Raw genomic sequence first — 24,719 nt, forward strand, 5'->3', positions numbered from 1 at the left:
TTGAAGATGATACACAATCCCTTTGGGAGAATGAACTTAATTTTAAATCCAGCCACAGCATAGGGTGGGGGGATTTTTGTATTTTTTTTTTTCCTCAACAGTGAAGCAACAAGTTGTTTAGTGAGAAAAGAGGTTCTCTGGGCACCTGCATGCATTATATCACGCAGTTGAGGAACAGACAAGGTTGTATACACCAGGTACTGCTCCAGCTACACAATAACAAAACGTGTTGTCTCTGTGCTGGATGATGTCACTTTCGGCATGAGTTTGGTGGGACTCATCTTTTCCCATCCCATAGAGTGGAAAGAAGTATTTTAGCCCCAGAGGTTTCTGGGAAATTTCTGGAGTAGGTGTTGGAGTCATCGGGCATCTTGCACACAATGAGAGCTTTACTAAGCCGCATGACTTCTTGAGCTCTCTGAAGTCATTGTCTCCCCTATCCCACCACTCTCAACCATGTCCTGTGGTGGAAGTCATCTGCCGTAGACCTCTCCATCTGAACAAGTCTTCTAGATTTCCCCTAAAGAAAGCAGACCTTTTCTTTTAAACCTTCCATGCTAGCACCTAGGACTTGGTCAAGGTAGACCAGCAAGGGAAGGGTACAAAGAAGAAGAGAGTTTTCCATTTGTTACCAGCACAAGGAAGAAATATAGACTTTCCAATCCCAGGCACCCAAGGTTGGCAAAAAAGGCTGGAAGCAAAGCCTGTTGTCCTGGGTTTCATGGATCTGTCTTTGTCTTTGTTCCCTGAATACAGAAGTGGTCACTGCACAGACAGGTGATATGGACTGTCCTTCCTAATGGACATTAAATGAGGTATTGTAATGCAGATTTCATTATCAACTTCTGCTCTAACTTCATGAGCTTTTTTAATAAAATGTCCCAAGATTATCATCCTCATTATTCTGTACACAAGGCTCGGTAGTCATTTGCCACGAGTTTTCTGTTCTAGCTACACAGAGATGAATTTAATTATATTTAATGATAAGACAAATTAACCTATCATCATTGCTCAGATTAAATGGCAACATGGCTTTGCCTAAGTGATGCCTGCCCAGTGCAAAGAGCATTAGAAAAATCAGTAGCTTCCCCCAGCTTTGGATTTGTATTTTGATTAACAAATGCTTTTTAGCTGCATCTATTACTCACTATTATTATTGTTATTACCTTGTATTTGCAAGAAGTTGCTTTCTTCTGTCGAGCCTTGCACTCACCTCATAGTGATGTTTCATGTTGTCTTGTAGTTGCCTTTTCTTACCATAGGGGCCTTATAGTGAAAAGTGAAGCAAAAACATCCACTTCAGGTCTCTTGAGCCTTCTGGTATTAAATATATGAGCCTTCTGTGGAAATATAAAAAAAGGAATGCCTTTTTTTTCTTTTCTCAGTTGGATGATGACTTTCAGAGAGCAAGGAAAGCCTCTTGTCTTTCACACCCAAGTGTGGCTCTGGTATTAATAAACCTTCCTTTGATTTTTTTTTTTTTCTTAAAGTAAATATGCCAAGAGATGTCAGAATCAGGGAATTTGGCAAGATAGACGAGTCATCTTTAGAGAGGGATTGTTTTGTGTTATTATTTCCCTCCCTGGGGAACAGCATCTCTGCGTCACCAGTAACAGCTGCACTTAACCAACGTTTTGAAAGGAGATTGTGGGCTGACTCCGAGCAGGGCAGCATCCGAGCAGATGTAACCAGAGGAACTTTTAAGCAACCATGCACTAGAAAGCATTAGGAAAAAAAAAAGTCTGTCTGTGACTATATGTGTATACGTCTGCATTGCTATCTCTAGAAATAGGCCTATATCTATAGATAGCTATATATACAGATAAACACACCTAAATAAATACCCACGTCCATAAGCACACACACACACATATATATCCACATATATTTGTTTAGGTGTGTGCTCTTCTCATTTTAGCCACTGTGGGATAATTATAAGATTGACCAAAGCAGCGAACAGAGGGCCCCAGAGAAAGTTTGTGTCTTTCGCTACCTTTTCCTGAACCACATAAATCGGATTATTCCACACAGAGCAGCATGGAAACCGCTTTCTGAAATTAGAAAAGTATGCTGAAGCCATCAGAGCCAGGAGAATTAACAGCTCATAACTGCTCAGTGAGCAATTGCACTTGGGCTGTTTTCTAAGGGAAAATTATCATTGCTGAAGGATGCTGGATTGACAGCCCTGAAGATTGATGTCCCCTCTTTAGCCAGGAGAGCAGGTAGGCTGCAGTTAGCTGCTGAAGTGTGTTTCCCCAAATACCTTGCAGATAGCATTAATCTTGCCATGAACAACTGTGTCTCGGACACGGTCCATAGAAGACAATTATTTAGCAAGGGGTAGGAAGGAGTTTTGTGGGGAGGTGTCTTGGTGGCACATCATGGAAAAATAAGACAGTTGTCCTTGTGCTTTTGGGGCAGTGCTGAAAGCCACCACTATGTCACGAGCTGCTTCCCTGAACTCTCATATTCTGGTTTTAAGAAAACCCATCACCGGTGCGGCAGAGATGGTGGAAAATCTTGTTCTCCCACTCCATCCCCAGGAGATGTTCGTGGGCACCCCCTATCCCAATTGTACCCTGGCTCTTCACAAAGTCTACCTGCCCCTGAACAGATAAGCCAAGAGATTGGTGGGGAGTCACCATCCCTGGAGCTGTTTAAAAGATGCAGAGACGAGGTTCTTAGAGACACGGTTTGATGCCAGGCTTGGGTTAATGGTTGGACTCGATGATCTTGAGGGTCTTTTCCAACCAAAATGATTCTGTGATTTTATGATCCCACCCCAGCACCCTTACCAGGCAGTTCTGCTTAGTTTATTTTCCACCTAGTATATAGAGACAGTTGGACAAGCGAAGGAAAAGAAAGGGAATGGATTTGCTGGTGTTCACTCTTTGAGGAAGGTGATGTGGATAAACACCAGCTGTTTGTCTGTCCGCCGTGTTTCACATCACTAAAGCACAAGTGGCTGAATGCTGGCAGAGGGCATGAAGCATTGCTACATATCTGCTAGATGATAGACACACAGGTATATATATGTATATATATTTACAATATATAGTGACCATCCCACGTACAGTGCACCTCAAATCCTGGGGGCAGTTTTGAGCCATTCACACCAAGAAAGGCCTTGAGGTGCTGGAGCGAGTGGAGAGAAGGGAACGGAGCTGGTGAGGGGCTGGAGCACAAGTGTGATGGGAGCGGCTGAGGGACCTGGGGGGTTCAGCTGGAGAACAGGAGCTGAGGGGAGACAGGGACACAAAGAAACGGCCTCAAGTTGCGCCAGGGGAGGTTGAGGTTGGATCTGGGAACAATTTCTTCCCCAAAGGGCTGTGGGGCATTGGAACAGGCTGCCCAGGGCAGTGCTGGAGTCACCATCCCTGGAGGGTTGGACAGACGGACATGAGGCTCTCAGGGACATGGGGCATGGACAGGGGTGGGAAATGGTTCAACTCAATGATCATGAGGGTCTTTTCCAACCAAAATGATTCTGTGGTTCTTTGGATAAAACATGGCACACATGGGAAGTCCTGTTGTGCCTCTGGCATTAGAAGGCAGATTTTTAGGTAACTTCTCTCAAAAAAACATAGTAGCCCTTTGACTATGGACGCCTTCCCTTTCACACAGCTAGCCAATAGCAGCACCCTCAGCACGGTCATTTTTCTGGCCACCTTTTCAGGAGTAATGGCATATTTTGCTCAGTAAGCAGAAATTTCCTTCATTTCCATCTCCCAAAAATAACACTAATGCCAAACGCATCTTCTTTTAAAGCAGGTCAAACCCATCCTGTTTTCAAGGATGACCTTAAGGGTAGATGGGACCTACATATACTGAAATCATGGGGAAGGGGAATATGAGCCAGCAACTTGGGAGATTAGCTGAGCTTGAAAACCACCAGCCTAGCAAGATGGGCCATCCTAAGATCTAACCTCAGCCTACTAATTCTGTCTTCATCTGCTACTGCTTGTTTATACCATGGTGGTTTTACTGCTTCTAGAGAAATCCAGGAGACCTCAAGAATCCACCACACACCAAACACAATGGGGAAGGCACAGCATGTTGCAGGGCTGCTTTATCTAAACTCCATTGTTCAAACCAAAAATCTTCTATGTCTGGCCTTTGTTCTTGGTGCTCTCTGGGGTCCTTTTAAAATCCAGCAACTTTGTGAAGCCTCAGACTGATGGCATAAAACATGTTTACTCTGTGTGTACTGAGTTATACAGATGAAATGCCATCAAAGTTCATACATTTGCACCATAGAAGATGGACAGATGTTTTAAAGGACATTTAGGAATAAAAAAATAATGCATCATGGAGATGTGTTCTTCACTCTTGCAAGCAACCCTGTCATGTTGTCCTCATTTCCTGTAAATGTTGTAGCACCTTTTACTGTGGTGTTGTTGATAATAGTTTATGCCTAGAGTCTGCTGGGAAAGTCTGGTGCTTTATAACAGCAACATAATGATATTTTCCATGAGAACACAAAGGTTCTTACAACACAACACAATGGGGCAGGTGTAATCCCCTTGTACCCCATATTTAGCCATTGCTGGCCTATAGTAGATGTTCAAAGATAGTTTATGACAGCTGTCAAGAAAAGAGTGTTCTTGTCCCCACTTACAGATCTCCAAGGGCCTGCAGCTGCGGGGCATCCTCACCAAGTGGTTGTAACATAGGATTTGGAGAACTTTTTCCTATTAATGTGAACAGCAGATTTGGGACACATTTTGCCTGTGGTCTCCTGAATGTCCCGTGGCTATGAATACTGTAGAAAAACTGGGCATGACATAGAAAAGCACTGTCTCTCATTAATACATCTGTGGGGCACCCAAAAAGCTCAGGTGGCTTTTGAGATGTGGGTCTACTCCTACCCTTTCCTTTTTCTTTCTTAGACTGTTCTATAGAGCTGAACAACTCTCCAGCTCTGCTGGCTGCAATTAAGGGGTTCAATTTATTTGCCTACACTGAGATGCCTGGCACCACTGGAGATGTTTTATAACCTACAGCATTAGCACAAGGCTGGCAGATGTCTATGAGATCCAGGGTCTTCTGGAACAGCATCTGGGGTCCATGTGGATGCTTATAGGCATCTCATACAGCACTTAGTGCTTAGATATAGGCAACTGGATCACAGGATCTCTCATTATTGACTATCACGTGAACACAGACACTCAACACACATGGTGATGCACGTTTACACATCTGAATAGGGGTGTCTTAGTGGGAGAGCTGACCCCAGTCACTATCCAGATCGTGAGGATCTGAAGCGTCCAGCACCTCTAAGATGAGGGGAGCTGAATTCTGCAGCAAATAGTCATGTTCAACATTCAAGGATTTCCCTTAAGCTTTGTAAATCAGTGACTGGTTTGTGCCTTTTGCAAACATCCCTTCTCCCTGTCATTAAGCCTTTTTTAGTCACATCTTTTAGCTAAAAAAGGACAAAGCCAACAGTGAGTAGAGCTAGTGGCAGAGGTTTCCTGGCATTGCTTATCATTCAGAGCAATAAAATGCTTCCTCTGCTAATTTCAACCATATCATTAGCAACATCTGAATCAGCAGCTTTGAGAAACTTTGCAGATACTTGATCTGGAAAGCTCTTACATATGCTTTTCTCTTCATATACTGCTAATCCCACCCTTCAACAAAGCCTGACGACCCCCCAAAAGACAACTGGATCCACTTCACCTTCACGACCTAAATGTTGCAGAGTCTTGCCCTTGTCTCACAAAAGGGCAAAGAGAAAGGTTGAAAGGAGAAAGTTGGATACAGGGCTCACTGCAGTGACACATGGACTGGAGTTTGCCACCAGTCACCCAGAAAATACAGGTCTTGGTCACCCATGTCACTCCTTGTGACACTGGAAGGAAACTAGACATGCAAACATCAAAACCCTGAAGGTTCCATCCAGACACTGATACACGGGTTATGTTTATGCTCTAGGCCCTGATGGCAAGGGAAGAGGACAAGTTGAAGGCAGATGCTAGAAGTACAGGAAAGCTATAAGACAGGAAGAAAGGGGGGAGTCAGATCCATCCCACACCTTCCCCATCATTATCTCATCTCAGCAGGGCATGGGATGGAGTGGGCAGAGGGCAATGTTCAAGGACATCAGTTTTGAAATTGATATTCCCTGATCTTGTGAGTTTTACAATATTTTACTGATAATCCAAGCACCTGGAATCATAGATATTGAGGTTTTGTCCTTCTGTTTTTCCGCCTTTCTCTTTTTTAGTGCATATGCATCAGCAGTTGAAACAGTGAAGGATTACTGAAGGAGCCAAATTAAATGACCCTGGTTAAAGTATCACACCTTTTAAACCAGGGTCTCATGGTGTGGCAAGGACAGATTTTTAAGGGTTGGGTTGCCTCTTTTAACAGGTCAGTGGGTGTCAGTGACAGTCAGTTTGTCTTTGAGATGGATTTATAGGAGACATCCTGTAGAGCTGCTGTTGTAGCAGGATGATCTAGTAGTTGGTGCACTGTCTGGAGACTATGGAAGTCCATGGCTTGGCCGTGCATGACCTTTGTGGTCTTCTGTAAATTATTTAAACTCCCATCCACCTCAGCTCCAAAAAGAGGGTTCTCAGACCATGGCGGTGGTTGTTTCAGCTGGCAGATGGCTCAATATTTTGTTACCTGGAGCACCTTTCCTGAATCAGCACTGTGGTTTCCACCGAGCTGGGACCTCCCTTGTGCTAAGAGACGAGTGAGACCTGGAATTGCCTTTAGACCTTTTTTTAATTCCTCCTGGGTAAATCCAAGTCTCACCATTCCTGAGGACAAACGCCCCTGGGAACCAGCACGCACGGGCTACCCTGTGTGACCTCTTGAAGAACCTCAACCTTTTGCTTTGGAGGCTTTCCCCACGGACCTAAGCACCCCATCCAGAAAATGACCTTCCCTGTAGACTCCCCATCACGACACCGAGTAAGATTTGCGGCACCTATGTCTGCAAGCAGGCACAGCAGCGTGCATGCACACATGCACGTGTATGTCTTGGCAGTTCCGACTCAACCTCCTTTCAAAAAGAGGCCCTGTGGTTAATCAGAGGGATTAACCACAGCTGCCAGCCAACCAGCAGTCCCTTCCCAAGGCCATTGCTGCTACAAGGGTGGTGTTGTCCGATAGGAGCGTGGATCTTTCTGGTTAAATTTCTGAATGGGGCTCATGGACGCTTTTGTTCAGCTGGGCGTAGTAAAGCCTCACAACTGCTGAATAACTTGGAGTAGGTTTTTGGTTGGGTTTTTTTATTTTGTTTTGTTTTTTAAACTTTCACCGTAGAGGCAAATGTTTTCCAGTTCAAACAGGATTCCAGCTTAGCAGTGGGAAAAGCACACGAGGCTTTGAAGGGGAGGAGCTTTTATTTTTATTCCCTAAAGCTTTTAAATTTGCTCACATTGGCTTTTTAGCGCCTGCTGCCTCCACACACATATAGAGAGATATATATAAATATGCACATACACATGCTCTAGTTTAATATTGGCAAGCGCACCACTCTGCCAATGGAAACCGCAAAGAAACATTCACATATCTGGGGATTCTGATGTAATAGGGCTGAGGTTTCACATTCCAGGACGGCATTTCTAGCCTCAAATCAAAATCAGAGCTGTCATTCAGAGCCCGGCATTACTAATGTTATTGCAACCCAGAGGGTGGCGTGAGGGAAGAGCGGGAGGCTGGGGAGGAGGGAGCGAGGAGAAAGATGCTGAATTGGTTGGTTTCTTTGGGGTTTATTTCTAATTTCAGACGATGAAAAGCGGTACAAGCTAGGATGGTAACAGGGTGTTTTAACCCTTTTCAGGCAGCTGCATACCCTAGCACAGGATGAAGAAAAGCATCTCAATATGTAACAGAAAGGTCAGGGTTTCTAAGCCCAACTTTAAAATACAGAGGACCAAGAGAACTAAAACCTACTACAGGATTAATTAGTAGGAGCTCTCCTGTGACAAGGCCTTTTCCAATGGGGCTTTGGCAAGCTCAAATTGTGTTCTGATTGGATAACCAGAGTTATAGGTTGCTTTTTACTTTAAAAAAGAAAAATAAATGCAGGTCATTTCTTTTCATATCCCACAGCCAAAGTATATTCTCCCTATGTTTTCTGTGGTGGGTTGATATTCCACCAGCCTGAACATCAGTCATTCAGCAATGGTATGGCATATCCCTATGGCTAAATTTTACAGTCCCAGCAAAAATCCCAAGTCAGTGGCCATTTTGTTCAAGCAGAAGTTGCCAAGTGATCTCTGGATTTGGCTGAGAGTTTGTAAAGCTCTTTGGGTTCCTTTGGGATGAAAATGCTGCAAAACTCCCAGGGATGGGATTAACCCAACTCCACCACTAGTCCCGCGCAAAAACCCCACCTCCCCCAGGTCATTAGGAAAGATGAATATCACTTTCCAAGCTGTTCTTACATCAAAAAAAAAATAAAAGACATCAAGTGTGATTGCCAATGGTTTTACGGACCCAGAACTGTACACCCCCAGCAGGTACAATAGCCCAAATCCCTGTGCTGCTACCACGGTTGTATTACAATGCAGGAGGACGCGTTCTAATGTGACGCTATTTTTTCCATCATTTGTACTGCAGGAGGTCTTTTATCGCCTCTATTTGATTTATACTGTTGGATACTCCATCTCTCTGGGATCCCTCACAGTTGCTGTCCTTATCCTGGGATACTTCAGGTAGGCGGCTCTGTTTCTTCCTAAGCAAGCTGTCACTAGACTGGAAAAGGCTTTCCTAAAGGATAAAACTGGAGTGGCATGTGCTTCCTCAGCAAGCCACAAGAGGTTACCTCTGTGTTTTGGGCTGTGTTAGTGTCACTTAGGTCAAACTTCTTGGGGCATGGTGGGTGGGATGTTTGAACCCCTTGCCTGCAATGGAGTTTTCTGGACCCTCTTTACAATGAACAGAAAGAAGAGGCTGATCTCACTTGGAACACTATCTAGGGCTTTTTATCCCCATTACCTTCCAGATGACTGGCTTAGATTTAGATGGCTAATTTTTAGATAGCTAAGTTTTCATAAGGGAAATTCTACTCTAAGCCCAAATATTCATGAGGGATAGACCAGTTGAAATATTAATGAAGGATAAACCCATTGAAAGGGACCCCAGCCACGTAAAAGTGCCAGACTGATTCCTCCAACCTCCTCATGCTGCTGCTATATCTAGGTATCCAAAAATGACCACTCACCCTCCTAACTTTGATTTTCTCCCTTTCCACTCCACCACCCCTGCTAAGGGATGTACGCTCCTGAATACCATTTTGAACCCACGCCATCCATCCCTCAGATCTGGCTGTTGTGTCTCCTTGCTGCTGTAGGGACCAGGAGAGGGGAGGAATGAAAGGTCTCGCTCACAACTAGAAGTTTGTCCTTTGGGAAACCATACCTGGTGATCTGAAGGTGGAGCTGGGTGCTGAGCCCCACATTTCCCTCCCTTTGGTCCTGGCAGTATCTTCTCCTAACAGACAACAGGACCCAGACAAGATGAGGTTCTCAGGGACATGGTTTAGGGATAGACTTGGCAGTGCTAGGTTGGTGGTTGGACTTGATGATCTTAAAGGTCTTTTTCAACCAAAATGATTCTATGAACAGCTGTGGTGGGAAATTCTCCTCGCAGCAAACAACCACGTAGTGTCTGCAGATGGACTCAGCAGCTCCCACCATGCTCAAGATAAGCCCTAAACACATGCCACTGGGAATAAAATGTGTGGTCTTCGGCTCTAAAAGTGCTCAGACCTCTCTGTAGCGAGCAAAAGGAGATCGGGGGGGATTTGCTTGGATAGCAGAGCATCCCAGCGCCCAAATTTCTGCTACAGATAAGCCAAGGGGTTCTGCAGACCCCTCCTGGGAGCACTTGCATGACCGAGTCCCAGATCCCATCCCTGCCACCACCCTCCTGACTTCTCAGCCCTTTTCCTCCTGTTTCATTTCCCACTGGACAGTGGCAAGGTTGTTAAAATATTTAATGTTCTTGCATGCAAGTATACTCCTAGTTTCAGGAGACAAGCTTTCTTTTCGCTGCGTAGTTGGAGCACCTCACAGCCTCCATGGACAACTATGCTAGAGCATCGTTGTCCCAAGGATGAAAGCAGCAGCCGTGACCAAGCCAGATTTTATTCCAGATAACACATAATCCAGAGATTCATTGACTACATTTCAAATGCAGGGAGCAAAGCCCATCTTCATTTATACCTCGATAGTTCCACTTAGCATAATTTGTATTATAATAGCACAGGAAATAACTGTTATTACTATGACAATCTTCCCCAAAGGAGAATAAAACACAGCTTTTATTTTTCATTTCTATTATTGGAGCTGGGGATTTAAGAGGGTATAAATTCATATATAGATTCATGCATGGCTAGCCATGCAGCAGAGCTGTAGAGGACAGAAGGGGAGCCCAGCAGGTCAGTTAGTTCCTTCTTTTCCCCAAAGGCAGGATCACTGTTTCTAAAACACACTCCGTAGATATGGATTTAACCCATTCACATCTTACCATCCAGATTTTCCCCAAAAAGGATCTTAAAGTGCTTTACAATCAGAATTTGTGGGGTCATTGCTGCCATTGCTGGGGTTGGAGCCCAGAAACTGCTCAACATGCCCGAGCAATGGATAGTGTCTCTGATGGCAAACAGAGAAAACAGCCCAGCACACCATAGTTAGTACTGTAATTGCCACTAAGTTTGGAGTGAGCACAAAGATTAGCAGTTTATAAGAATCTCTGGTGGGTTTTTAGTGGCCACAAGTTCTGGAGCCTTTGTCATCCATTTCCTCTGCACAAAGTGCAGGTAAATGTGAAGTCTGGAAATGCAGGGTCTGACCCAGAGACGGGCAGATGTGTTGGAGGGATGGATTTAACAGTGAAAGGGACACACACTTTGGTATTCAGTGAGCACTGTGCATGTATCCTGCCTCCTGTCTGTACGTCTTGGAAAATGATGCACATGCGATGCACACTCCTTGCACGTGCACTGAACGCCAGGGACGTGCTCATTGTGCACACAGGAATGCACGTGCCCTGCACTCACTGCACAGCTGTTGTTGGCTCACTCCACACGCACTGTGCGCCAGATGTGCATTCCCTAAATGTACCCTGCACACTGGGTGCGCACTCACTGCACACACCCTGCACGTTGGCTGCGCGCCCACTGCCTTCACCCTGATGTTCGCCAGATGTGCAGACACTGAACGCACCTTTCACCGCCTCCAGATGCATTTGCACTGCACATACACGGTGTCCTACATGTGCAAACTGGTCGTACTGCACGCACACTGCATGTACACTGCACGCAAGATGCCGTCCAGATTTGCACACATTGACTGCTCGTCATATACCCTCCTCCAGCTGCGTGTGCACTGCACACACCGTCCTCCAGATGCAGACTCACTGCCTACTGCATGCAAGCCCACCACTCATGCCCAACACAGGCAAAACACATCCCTATTTCTTTCCAAGACTTCCCAGTCAGAAATAAAGGAGCTGAAATTAGTAGAGGAACAGTGTTGTCCTAATGTAAAGTCAGCAGCAATGTCCTTTGGCCAAACCCCTGGAGTAGGTATTAATTCATTTACCAACCCCATGGGTGAACCGTGAGTGCAGGGCAGCTGTGGCACCAGCACCATGTCCCCATGGTGGCACAGGCCTATAAGAGGAGTTGGGGCTCTTCAGAAGCAGAGGTGACCCTGAGATGGACTAAACTACCCCAACCCTTCTCTGTCTTCCCCTCCAGACGTTTGCACTGCACTAGAAACTACATCCACATGCACCTGTTTGTGTCCTTCATGCTGAGAGCCATGAGCATCTTTGTGAAGGACGCGGTCTTGTACTCTGGGTCAGCTTTGGAGGAGATGGAACGGATCTCAGAGGAAGACTTGAAATCCATCACTGAAGCACCTCCAGCGGACAAATCACAGTTTGTGAGTATTGCCAGAGCAGCTGGTCCCTCCAGATCCTATGCCTCTGTCCTCTCTGTTCAAAATTTCACCTCTTTCTGGTGGAATTTACACCCCACTGAGCAACACCAGATCCTCCCCTTTCTTAACCCTCCGCAGCCTCTCCCCATCCCTTCCCAATCCTCAATTCATTGTCTCAGAGAGACTACCCAGCCCCAGAGCTAAGGAAGCATGGTATTCAAAAGTAAAGTCAAGGCTGAGGTTTTGGTTTCTATCTACAACTACTATTTTCAACACTCCTCTGATACCCCCTAAGATGTTTGGCTCTGGAAGCTCCCCTGTATATCCCAACACAGGGCACATCAGTGCTTGCATTTCACAGTGTTGACTTCTCCCACCACAAAGTGCAACTGGTGGATCTTTCACCTGGAGGTCCTCTCTGTGTGACCCATGGAGGCATCACTGTGCTGTACCATCATGGCATCAAAATGACAACCCAGATGTAGCAAAACCATGGTTCAACACGTCTTGAAAGGTTCTAAGCCCTGATCCCAGAGTCAGAGCAGACGTATCTTGTGAGGAAGGAAGGTCAGCAGAAAACATCTCTTCTTACTGTAATTTTGCAGCAAACCATAGCTGGTTGGTCTTGTTGTGATTTATCACTCCCATCTCTGAAAAAAAAAAAAGTGTATGTATATGTACATATATATATTTTTTTTTAAGGGACAATGGGGGTATTACCATGAAAAAGGTTATGGTTCATCTGCAAAAAGCAGATGCCTACAAGAGAGACACCTTCATTCAATCTCAGTCACCTCAGGTTCCATTTATAGTCAGCGGAGTCAGTATGGTCAACACAGCCAGGTGAGTCAAGAGTATGACCAACCATATCCTAAACTATGAACTGAAATGAGGTTGGTTGAACTTGTCTCCAAAAGCATGTGTTTCTTTTCACTGTATAGAAAGCTCCGATGGTGGTATCTGCATTGTTCATGTGGTCAGGGCGAAATTAAGCCCATCCTTAGGTTTCAAAGTCATCCCCACCTGCTGAAGCTGTCTGCTGCCATAGGTCTCATGATAGATTTCCCATGGTGGATCCTAGGTGTGATAGTTCAACATCCACGAATTGTTGGATGGCACAGAGACAGATGAGGTAGGCTTTAGTATCTAAGATCAGGGTTTCCTTCAATGCACACAAAAAAATCTGAGCTAGCTCAGACATCCTAGTGGAGTGGCTCTTGCAATGTGGTGCAAATATTCTGCCACCTGGCTACCAACACCCCTGCATAAAATCAGCGTATGTGGAGTGTCCCACTGCCCATCCAAGGCCTCCCAAATGGAAATTTGTTATCGTGTTTCCTTCCCAATTCAGAGATCCATTTAATTAATTTGGTGAGTCTCTGGCTGGAGCACTCAGAATGCTTCAAACACTCCCTTTTTGGAAATAACACAAAATGTTTTACTGCATTGTTTTCTGTTTTCTCCTCAGGCTGGACTCATTATAAGGAATAATTAGGATAATATATTGCATTCTCTGAATATTAGCAATTTAATGGCATTTCCCTTTCTGCCAAATGGAAAGGCAAACAAGTGATGAAGGCAACAATTAATGTTTTTCTTTTGTTTCCAAGTGAAGTGAGAGTTCTGCATTTATTGCCTGATGCTCCCTGTATGTGGGTAGATGGTGATTTTTTGTGAATATAAAAATTATCATTAAACCTGGATGAGGATATTTTCAATTGATCTTCCTTCTATTTTAGCTCACTTTGTCTGTAAAAGGAAATGGATATATATGCGTCCGTGTGTTATATATATATGCATATGTGTATATAACATGTGCATATTCATTTTAATTGGCAAAGGATTAGCATAAGAGATGGGCCAGAATAAAAAATTCTCTTTTTATTTACAAAATACGTAGTATTGACATTTTCTGCAAGTCACTTAAATAGTCACAATGGTGACTTTGTGTTATTCTCGATGGAAGGGGCAGCATGGAGGTGTGCTGCCGCTGTGGGATATGTTTGGTAGTCATAGGTTTCCCTGAACCCTCGGACATTGACAAGAATCACAGAATCACAGAATAGACTGGGTTGGAAAAGACGTCAGAGATCATCCAGTCCAAGCCTTGGTCCAACTCCAGTCCATTGACCAGATCATGGCACTCAGTGCCATGGCCAATCTCAGTTTAAAAACCTCCCGGGCCGGTGAGTCCAGCACCTCCCTGGGCAGCCATTCCAATGCTGACCACTCTCTCTGCACAGAATTGCTTTCTAATATCAGCCTCAATTTCCCCTGGCAGAGTTGAAGCCCATGCCCCCTTGTCCTATTGCTGACTGCCTGGGAGAAGAGCCCAATCCCCCCTGGCTAGAACTGCCCTTCAGGTCGTTCTAGAGAGTGCTGAGCTCACCTCTAAGCCTCCTCTGCTCCAGACTGAACAAGCCCAGCTCCCTCAGCCTCTCCCCATAGGGCTTGTGCTCAAGTCCCTTCCCCAGTCTTGTTGCTCTTCTCTGGAAGAGAAGAGAAGGCATTATGTGTCCCTTTGTATCAATTAACCCCCTGCGACTTCATTACTTTTCAGCCTTTCTCTACTGGGGCTGACAAATGTTGGAAGAAAGGTAGCTTTGCTCCACTTTGCTAGAAGGACAGGGGATCATTGAGTCATAGTCAGGGCTTTTCTTCTCAAGAACACAAAGGATTGCAGGTCAGCGTGGAGTGAGAGTTCAGCCAATGTGCCCATTTAAGATTAGTGTGCCCTGGAAGTCTCTACCACATCTCCCACCTTGCAGCTCAGGTCCGTGCAGAAAATGCCTCGACACTGGGTGAAATCCTTCAGCTTCAATTTGCTCTTGGATGATCAGTCACCAAAACCTACAGCAGCCATCTAGAGTGTCTTCACACTCAGTGAGGAAAGACAGGACGTTGTCTTGGGCATCTATGGCAGGATTGGGTGACTCACCCTCCGAACGGTGCCCGTATCTCTCCACAAGCTGAGGATAGAGTTGTACTTCCAAGTGATGTGACTTGTGCCAGGTCACCCAGCCCAAGGTGACTTGGTCACAGCCCTTTGTCCTCTAACCTGCACAAGAATCACAGGGAAAAGATGAAACACAGCTGTCCTAGAAAGCATGTGAGCCCCCCATCTGTGGGGTTCTGGGAGACTAGGATCAGCTCAGCATCTCTCCTGTTCTCCTACACCTCCCAACTCACCTGCTGTTGGAGACACAATGTCAGGGGGAAGATTTCTTCTCAATTTTTTCATCTCTTTTCTTCTTGCACTGACTTTTCCCCCTTGTAAAAGCCCTGAAACGGAATTTTCTGAGGGTTTTGTTTTGGTTTTGGTTTTTTTTTTGCTTTCTCCATGTTATTTTCCAGCCTATCTTAGCAAGCCATGGCTTTATGTAGAATAAGAATTTCACACCACGTTCCTCACATAGCTCATCTTTCTGTGTCATTGCAGGTGGGCTGTAAAGTAGCGGTTATCTTCTTCCTCTACTTCCTGGCAACCAATTACTACTGGATTCTGGTGGAAGGGCTCTATCTCCACAGCCTCATCTTCATGGCATTTTTCTCAGAGAAGAAGTATCTTTGGGGATTCACATTATTTGGCTGGGGTAAGTCACGGTTGCTTCTTACGGTCGAGCTGTAAGAAGCATGTTGGAGGTTGTCTTTGAAGCAGATGGTGCTTATGCATAAATGTAGGAGAGGGGACAGAGGCAGGGGGAGCATCAGAGACACGGTGACTCTTGCATGCACAGGTTAGCTCTCTTATGAAGTATTTCTCTATTTCTAAATTGTGGTATTCACACTGTGGCGCTTCCAGGATCTCTCTGGAAGGATCAGCCCGGACTGGAGAGATGGGACATCTTGCCATCCTTCCAGAGCAACCGATGTGTGCATGTGACAACTGATTTTACCGCACTCTCTGAGTTAACCCCATCTCTGCCAAGTGCTTCCTGCTGAGAAACAGGTGTTGGGCTGGAGGATCAGAAAGCCATAAAACCATAGAATAATAGAATCATTTTGGCTGGAAGAGACCCTCAAGACCATCAAGTCCGACCATTAACTCAACCCTGGCACTAACCAGTCTCCCTAAGAACCTCATCTCCGTGTCTGTTCAACCCCTCCAGGGATGGTGACTCCATCACTGCCCTGGGCAGCCTGTTCCAATGCCCAACAACACTTTGTGGGAAGAAATTTCACATGAGGCTGTGAGCTTCTGCTCCCAACGGCAGACCTAGGCTCTGATTTCCTACCTCAGATCTCAGTTACTTTAATAAGCTCCTGAGGTTTCATGAGTGTCGCAGCAGCAGTAGAAACCTGCAATTTGTGGGGAGGCCTCTTTTATTTCTCCCCTTTTCTTTTAACTTGGGCATCTTTTGCTGGAGTAAGGAGAAAGGGGAGGGATGTGCAGGGGGGGTGGTCATTAGTGGAAGGAGTTGTGGGCACACACATTTTAGACAAGAATGTGCTTTCTGTTCACTTCTGGCATTAGTTTTGGCTTGCAAGGAGTTATGAGGTGCTGGTAGGCTGAGGACAATAAAACAACTGCTCACAGTTGCCTGAAATGTGTGGACTGTAAGGGAGAACATGAAACATATTAGATGATCCTTGAGGACATAACTAAGAATAATGGGGTGTAGGTCTGCATGGAAGCTTGCAGCAGGGAAAACCTGTTCAGAGGTGTCTATGGTTACCTCTAAACTGGATGGCCCAGGACCATTTCCCAGTTTCCAGGTCCAAAACACACCTGGCCACATCCTGACTGCATTTTAGGGCAAGATTTATGTGTGTACCACATCATCACCACTCCAGCACATGATTTCTTCTAGAAGAAAAGCACTGTCTCCTAACAGTGGAGCTCTGAGCAAGATAGTACAGATCTTAGGTTATGGAGGATTTTAGTTTTTCACTTTGTTAGAGCAAAGTAGCCCAGGATAGCCCAGCCTGCAAGACTCTCTCCATCCTTCCTCCTTCCCCACTGTGATTATGGGGGAGAGGGATCCACAAGCTCCTTGCCAATCTTTCATTCGCCTCGTGCATAGGTCAGAAACCAATGGTGCTGCCATATGATAAAGATGAGAGGTGTAAATATGAGTCCCAAAGTGAAGCATCCATCTCTCAGGCAAAGTCTAGTCCCACCCAGCCAGTAAATTTGGGGGAAAATAAATAAATAAGATAAATACTTTGGGGACTGGGCAATTTTTACCTCAGCTGCTGTGAGATGGACAGGACTTCAGATATCACCTTTTTCTTAAAAAACAGAGTAACAAAAACCAAAATAAAACAAAAAGAGAAACACACCCTCTCCCAAACCTTCAAGCTACATAAAATTTGCCTCTCAGAAAACGGCACTAAACTGTACAGACCAGACTTAGAGAAGCAATTCCCAAGAGCGAATTCTGGAAGAGAAGGAAGCAATTGAAAAATAATGCCATATGTTTAACAAGAAAAACCAACTTGATGCTTCTCATAATGCAGCCAGAGGAAAACATTCTAACAGGCATGGGTTCCTCTCATTAATTCTTCCAGCCACTGCCAGAGTATAATCATTTTATCAGATCGACCACAAAGCCGAAGTCACACCTGTCACAACACCAACCATCTATGTGTTTCCAAAAGTCTGAGGCTGCTCAATTTAAATTCCTCTGGAATGAGAACATAGGATCCCTCCGGTTGCATTTGTTTTTGCTTTGTTTTGATTACCATGATAATGTCCACACATGCACCCGCACAGACGTCTTGCTTTGATAGCTTTTGGGCACTGGAAAGGGCAACCCAATCCAAGAGCCACTGGAGTCAGTGGAAAAACTCCAGTTCCCTGCAGTGGGCACTGGATCCTGCCCACACCACAGCCGCGAATGGCAGGGAACCAGCAATAAATAATTACGACATTCCACATAGGTACAGGAGAGACAAGTTTGCCCCGAAAGCTGGGATTTTGTTTCTTGCTTATGTAACAATAAACAGCGGCAGATTTATCCCACCTGGAAATTTCCAAGGAGCAAAAATCAACCTGCAACATCTCATTTCCAGACTGCTGAGGAAACCAGAATGTATGGTCACTCTTTGATGTCAGACCCAAAGGTTTCTGTTGGGTCCTTTCAATCCACGTCCTCACTGGTACAAGGCAGCACAGCTACGTGAAAATCCACGGTGCCCTTCTTGCAAGGGAGACAGTAATGACAGAAAGGAACCTGTTCCTTGCCAGCCCCTAAGAAAAATAAATAAATAATGACATTACAGGCAACAATAAATTCCCCAGAAGACTTCAAGTTCCCTGCAGCTGTTTTATGAAGGAAGTCTAAGAAGCATGACCGATAGCTAGAAAACCCAAGCTGATTCCACCGGAATTTTTCCTTCACACCATGTTAATTCCCTCCAGCCGGCTGGGCTGCTCTGGTTTTCAGCTATGGTGCAAAACGAGGATTGCAGGGAGATGTGGAGAAGGCAAATAGATCAATGTGTTACTGTTAGAGGGACTCAGGTCCAAAAACCCATGATGGTGAGCCCTGAATTTTTATCTAAGCAGAAATCATCCTTTGCCTCAAAGTGTTTGTACCTGACAGAACTGAGAGGCATAAGAGGGTGTTATTAGCCCCAATTAATATGAGAAATCTGTGACACAAAGGGACCAAAAAAACACAAGCATTGTTCCTCAGAGAGCTTTTCAAATAGAAGGTAAAAGCTTCTATAGACATACATAAGGTCTTCATTCCTAAACTTTCTTCTAGCAGCCGCTTTGCAATCACCTCTCTTACTCACAGCTTTGACACATGCATGAAAACCACTTTTCCAACTGCTAGGAGACACATACACAAGAAAAGCGACAGAGGAGAGCAGGGGGTTGGGGCGGCCACCAGACTTTGCCCATATTCCAGCTGATGGGGAGACACCTGACTTTATAGCACCTGCATTGTACACACTGTGTGTATTGACTGGAAATGCACAGCGCATACAATGTGGATTCTGTAGAAGTCGCTCACGGCACCGCCGCCCGGTGAGGTTCCTCCCACGTTGTACACGTGGGCTACATAGGTGCAAGGGGGAGGACATCCATCCATCCATCCATCCATCCATCCATTCATCCATTCATCCATCCATCCATCCATCCATTCATCCATGCATTCATCCATCCATCCCTCCATCTGGGCTCACAGCCAGCCAGGAGGTCATTTGGGCTTTTTGGAGACCCACTTTCTTTCCCTGGTGGGTTGGCCAGATGCATCTAATCACACGAGACTTTTCTGCTCGCAGAGCTGCATCCTCTTGGGTAACTTGCTCTTTGTGGATAGCTTTAGGTGTCTCACTTTGAGGACCTCGGTCCTGATTTTTTGGGTAATGGCTTTGCCATCAGTGGGTGCTACAAGTGCTTGGTGGGAGGGATTGTCAGTTGTGAGGCATCATAAACCAGGACTTTCAGTTGGAGGGACCGAAAACTCCGTTATCACCCTCTGAAAGTAAAAGAGATGGTAGAGGCAAAGCTAAGCCTTCTGGCTCTCCACGTTGGAAGATGAGCTTAGCAGAGCAGGAGAAAAAGATGGAACTCTAGAAATTACCTGACGGCCCAAACTCTGCATATTACAGTGCTGTATAAAAAAATCTAGAGCTGGGGCAGAGAAAAGGGAGGGAGAGGATTCTTAACACTTCTTGTAAATTTAGGAACATCGTTCAGATTGAAAAAAAAATATATTTACATAAGAGATGCTGAAAGACAAATGTAGCAATAAAACTGGTGCCAGGAAATCACTCGGTATGTTTTGCAAAATAAGCCAAAGATCCTTTTCCTAAACTTACCTGAATGGAGTGAAGCAGCAGCGCACAGGGAACAATAACTCCACACACAGAGACTTTTTTTAGGTATAATTATTTTCTCCTGTGTATTTTATTGTTGCTCGGAACCTCGATCACAGCACAGGATTATTATGAATGGGAACAGGGTCTCTTCTGAAGTGCAGGACAGGCTAAAGAGGAACAAGACGTGTCAAACACATCCAAATCTCTGGAAAGAGCTTCACAACAATGGATGGACATTCACCACCTTGCAGGCAGACAATGGGGATGTCGGCTTCTCAACATGGCTAGTTTCTCAGTTGATATAAACTGGAATATCACTGATTATATCAACAAAATTATATGTGTCTAAGCCTTTGATAGCTCAGCCAGACGTATTTTAATAGATAGGCGATAAGGAGGAAATAGATGGTGCTTGTTACAATAAACCATCCCCTTCCCCAAGCTCTCAGCTTCAAAATACTCATGGGTTCCCAGTGCAATAGGTTAAGTATTTTCTTTCCAATGCCAGCCATTGGAATGGGTGCATTCCTCATAAATGTACCCTTGTAGGCAGTGCTGCTGCGCCGGTCCTGAGTGAGGCTCTGTGTTTAATTATTTATGCTTTCTTATATTACCATGGCATTTAAAGGTTCCAACCAAGATAACAGCCCTGTTGTCCATGCGTCTATGAGACAGGCGTCCCTGCTCCACACCCCAGCTCAGGAAAGCGTCCATGGTCAGGAAAGCCTTTAAGCACCTTAATGAGACTTAAGTGCACGCTGAAAGTTAAGCGTGTGCTTATATGCATGCCGAGCCCCAATGAGCTTAGACTATGAACAGCATATTTACAGTCATCGGTGATAAATGTCGCCTTTATTTATTTTTTAATATTTTTTTTTTCACCTGAAAGGGGTTATTCTTCTTGAATTTGTGGGAGCTGCTGTGGATTTGATCCTGCCTTTTAAGGGAAGCCAGGAGGGGACTCAGTTGTACAAATAAAACTGAACCAGACCCTAAAAAAACAAATAGAAGGTTGCATTTGGATATTGGTGATCCTTTTACTTTTCACAGGGAAAAGATGATGCTCAGTGTAACCGTGCTGAAATAAAGATGGTTCATTTGGGAATGAACCTTTGGCTAGAGTGTTTTGCAAGCATCACCCTAAATTCTTGCATTTATCTGCTTCATGCAGCAAGTCTCTCACACTTAACAGAGCTTCTAATCCATTCAGCCCTGTACTGGAAGAAAATATGTAAGCTTGACTTCAGATCAATCTTTCCTTGACATCAGGGAAAGGGAGCAAATACTAATATATTGGGAAAGATGTGCTGTGCAAAACCCTTCTCTGCTTCAAATTGGTTCACTTGGCTAAAGGAGGTTTTGGTCACCCAAGTTCAAGCACTACAGGCTACATCTCTATAAAGTAGTGGTAGAGGAAAGGCATGGGACCCAATGATCTATCCTGTCAAGTCCATGACCCATCTCAGTCCCAGACCAGCTGGGCATCTACCAAACATGAATCAGGAGGCATCTTAAGCCTGGACCACTCCTGGCCGGCAACTTGGGAAAGCAAGCTGCTCCACTTTGAAAGCCAGGAGACTTAAGTAGAGCGGACACATCCAGATCATGACATTTGTCTTCCAGAAAATGCTCACTGCCTCTGTCTGGTTTGTCACTCGGACTACAGAAGAGATGTGAGACCAAGATCAGGCTTTCCTAGTCTAATTATGGTTGAATATTTAAAAACTCCTTCTTGCACCCTCCTCTGCCCTGCTCCACTTGTGTTTATGGTAACAGAGATCTCTTGTCCTCCTATTCACCCTGTTTGACCTGTGTTTTTTGCAGGACTCCCTGCTGTATTTGTTACAGCGTGGGCCAGCGTGAGAGCCGCTCTAGCCGACACAGAGTAAGTCTTACCAGATTTTCTTTCCTCCCTTTTACCTTATAGAATCATAGAATAGTTTGGGTTGGAAGGGACTTTTAAATCTCATCCAGTGCCACCCCTGCCATGACAGGGACATCTTCACCAGCTCAGGTTGCTCAGAGCCCGTCCAGCCTGGCCTGGGATGTCTCCAGGGATGGTTCATCCACCACCTCTCTGTGATATTTTTATGGCTTTTGGCACAGGTGACTTTGTGGGTGAATCAAAAGGAAAAAAAAGGAATGAGGAATACCTAGAAGTGATTTCTACTGTGAAGTCAGCAAACTTTTTGGGATGTGTGTGGTAGGGAAGGATAAGGTGTGTGCAACTTTCCTAGCTTTCCATTCATTTTACAGAAATTTGGTAAATTTGAACCTCTGTAGCCATTATTGCCGGGGCTCCGAGGGACTGTTTCCCAGCTAGGCAGAGACAGGACAGGGATCTATAAAATCCTGAATGAATGGCCTGCACAGTATGGGTAGAGATCAGTTGTCCACCAGCTCTTCCAGCAGAGGAACTGGGAAGCAGTGCATAAAGTTGGGAGACAGCAGGTTCAGCATTGATGAGGTGATGAAGCTGCAGGAGGTGTGGATGTCAGCATCTCCTTAGGCTTAAAAAGCATTTGTGCAAATTCATGGGAGACAAATCCTCCGGAAGTATTAAATACCCAGTAATGTTCTGGCTCAGGAAGCCATCCTGAACTGCAGCTTGTTGGAAGAACGTTCTAGGAAAATATCGCTACCTGCTTGCTTGTTCCACGTTAAATATCAGCTTCTGGCTACTGTCAGATACAAGATATGGATCAGCTGCTTCATTGGCTCTACACAGACACCCTCATAGAATCACAGGATCCCAGAATGTCAAGTGTTGGAAGGGCCCTGTAAAGCTCATCCAGTGCAATCCCCCCATGGAGCAGGAACACCCAGCTGAGGTTCCACAGGAAGGGGTCCAGGCGGGTTTGAATGTCTGCAGAGAAGGAGACTCCACAACCTCCCTGGGCAGCCTGGGCCAGGCTCTGACACCCTCACCCCCAACAAGTTGCTTCTCCTCTTGCAGTGGAACCTCCTGTGTTCCAGTTTGCACCCATTGCCCCTTGTCCTGTCACTGGTTGTCACCCAGAAGAGCCTGGCTCCATCCTCCTGACACTGCCCCTTTCCATATTGATCCCCAGGAATGAGTCCCCCCTCAGTCTCCTCTTCTCCAGCTCCAGAGCCCCAGCTCCCTCAGCCTTTCCTCACACGGGAGATGCTCCACTCCCTTCAGCATCTTGGTGGCTGCGCTGGACTCTCTCCAGCAGTTCCCCGTCCTTCTTGAACTGAGGAGCCCAGAACTGGACACAATATTCCAGGTGTGGTCTCCCCAGGGCAGAGCAGAGGGGCAGGAGAACCTCTCTGACCTACTGACCACCCCCTTCTAACCCACCCCAGGTCCCATTGGCTTCCTGGCCACAAGGGCCCAGTGCTGGCTCATGGTCACCCTGCTGTCCACCAGGACCCCCAGCTCCCTTTCCCTACACTGCTCTCTAAGAGCTCATTCCCCAACTTACACTGGAACCTGGGGTTGTTCCTGCCCAGATGCAACACTCTACATTTGCCCTTGTTCTATTTCATTCATGGCCTCCTATTGTTACAATATTCTGAACAAAGGACGCATAGCATCCACTCTTCAAACCTCAGTACAATCACTTTTTTTTTTTCCTAAAAAGTGCACAGGTTTGACCACACAATGTGTTTCATCTGCCAGCAAAAGTGTGGGGGTTCCCAGGCAACTTTTCACATGGCTTTGCCAGGGACGAGACAGCCTTCCAAATGGGATTTCAGCTTGGGAGGATGGAGTAGCACAGCTACTGAAGTATGTGATGCATCTGCATTGGCACAGGCTCATCCTCATAGAGCCTTTCAGTCAGCACCAGTGGCTTTTCTGCCCCTGCCTCTTGCTTTCCTTGAATAGCTGTCTGGGCAGAATTTGGCCCGTGAGATGAAAACTGCAGCTGCCATGTAGGGGCTGTCTGGCTCTCGTCTCTCCATGGCTGGAGAGAATTCAAACAGAGCAATTAACACTGAGTGACCTTATTAAATGGCTGCTGGAAATGTCTCAGAGGAAAGAGTGATCAGCCCCTTCTTGGCAGATGGAGGACCAGAGCCCAAAATCTACACCACTAACAGTTTGCCCTTCCAGCCCTCACTTGGATAAGGGCTGAAGACGACAAGGAGATAAAGACTTCTGTAAATCATGGCTGGGTCTCACTGTGAGAGCAGAGCTGAACGAAATGCAGGAACTGAATAGAGAACCACAGTATCGTCTCCATCATGATGTCTTCAGACTGGACATGTTGCCATGCAAAGTTGTGCAGGTTCAGTCCAAAGTCTAACATTAGGTCATTTCAGCCTCTCTTGTTTTCATGGAACCTGGATTACTCATAGAATGATAGAATGATAGAATCACAGAATCATAGAACAGTTGGGGTTGAAGGGACCTTCAAATCTCCCCCAGTGCCACCCCTGCCATGAGCAGGGACATCTTCACCAGCTCAGGTTGCTCAGAGCCCGTGCAGCCTGGCCTGGGATGTCTCCAGGGATGGTTCATCCACCACCTCTCTGGCCAACCTGGGCCAGGCTCTCACCACACTCAGGGGCAACAATTTCTACCTCATGTCTAACCTGAATCTCCCTCCTTTAGTTTAAAACCATCATCCCTTGTCCTATCACAACAAGTCCTGCTAAAAAATCTGTCCCCATCTTTCTTTCAGCCCCCGTTAAGTTCTGAAAAGCCACAATAAGGTCTTCCTGGAGCCTTCCCTTCTCCATGCTGAACATCCCAACTCTCTCAACCTGTCCTCATAGGCTCTTAGTTTATTTTTTTCTGGTGAGGAGGCAAATAAGAAGTAGAAAAGGGTGGGTTCCTGCCCAGAAGGGACAAGTCTTGATGGCTGCAGAAAGGGCTGTTCCACCATCTGGAGAGCATAACTTTAAATGTGTTTAATAGTGGTTTCAGTTTTGAATACTATAACAGCAGGAAAAGGAATATATTGAAGCCATGCCTACTGAAGTCAGGGTTAGAACCAGATCCTTCCACCACACTAGGCTTGAGAGGAACCCAGCCTTCCTGGGTGGATTTATTTGACAAGACATTTG

The 24,719-nt window shown here is 45.6% G+C and overlaps 1 protein-coding gene across 4 annotated transcripts in view; it reads left to right on the forward strand.

The window, feature by feature from the left end:
• Positions 1-24,719, forward strand: part of PTH1R (parathyroid hormone 1 receptor) — a 128,848-nt gene that overhangs the window by 85,940 nt on the left and 18,189 nt on the right. For all 4 annotated transcript variants that reach the window (XM_071805437.1, XM_071805439.1, XM_071805438.1 and 1 more), the window contains 4 exons: positions 8,581-8,675; positions 11,726-11,912; positions 15,349-15,502; positions 21,510-21,570. In XM_071805437.1, coding sequence (XP_071661538.1) covers positions 8,581-8,675; positions 11,726-11,912; positions 15,349-15,502; positions 21,510-21,570 — 497 coding nt within the window. The remainder of the gene's footprint in view (positions 1-8,580; positions 8,676-11,725; positions 11,913-15,348; positions 15,503-21,509; positions 21,571-24,719) is intronic.

This window comes from Patagioenas fasciata, chromosome 2, assembly GCF_037038585.1.
Source record: "Patagioenas fasciata isolate bPatFas1 chromosome 2, bPatFas1.hap1, whole genome shotgun sequence".
Lineage (NCBI taxonomy): Eukaryota > Metazoa > Chordata > Aves > Columbiformes > Columbidae > Patagioenas > Patagioenas fasciata.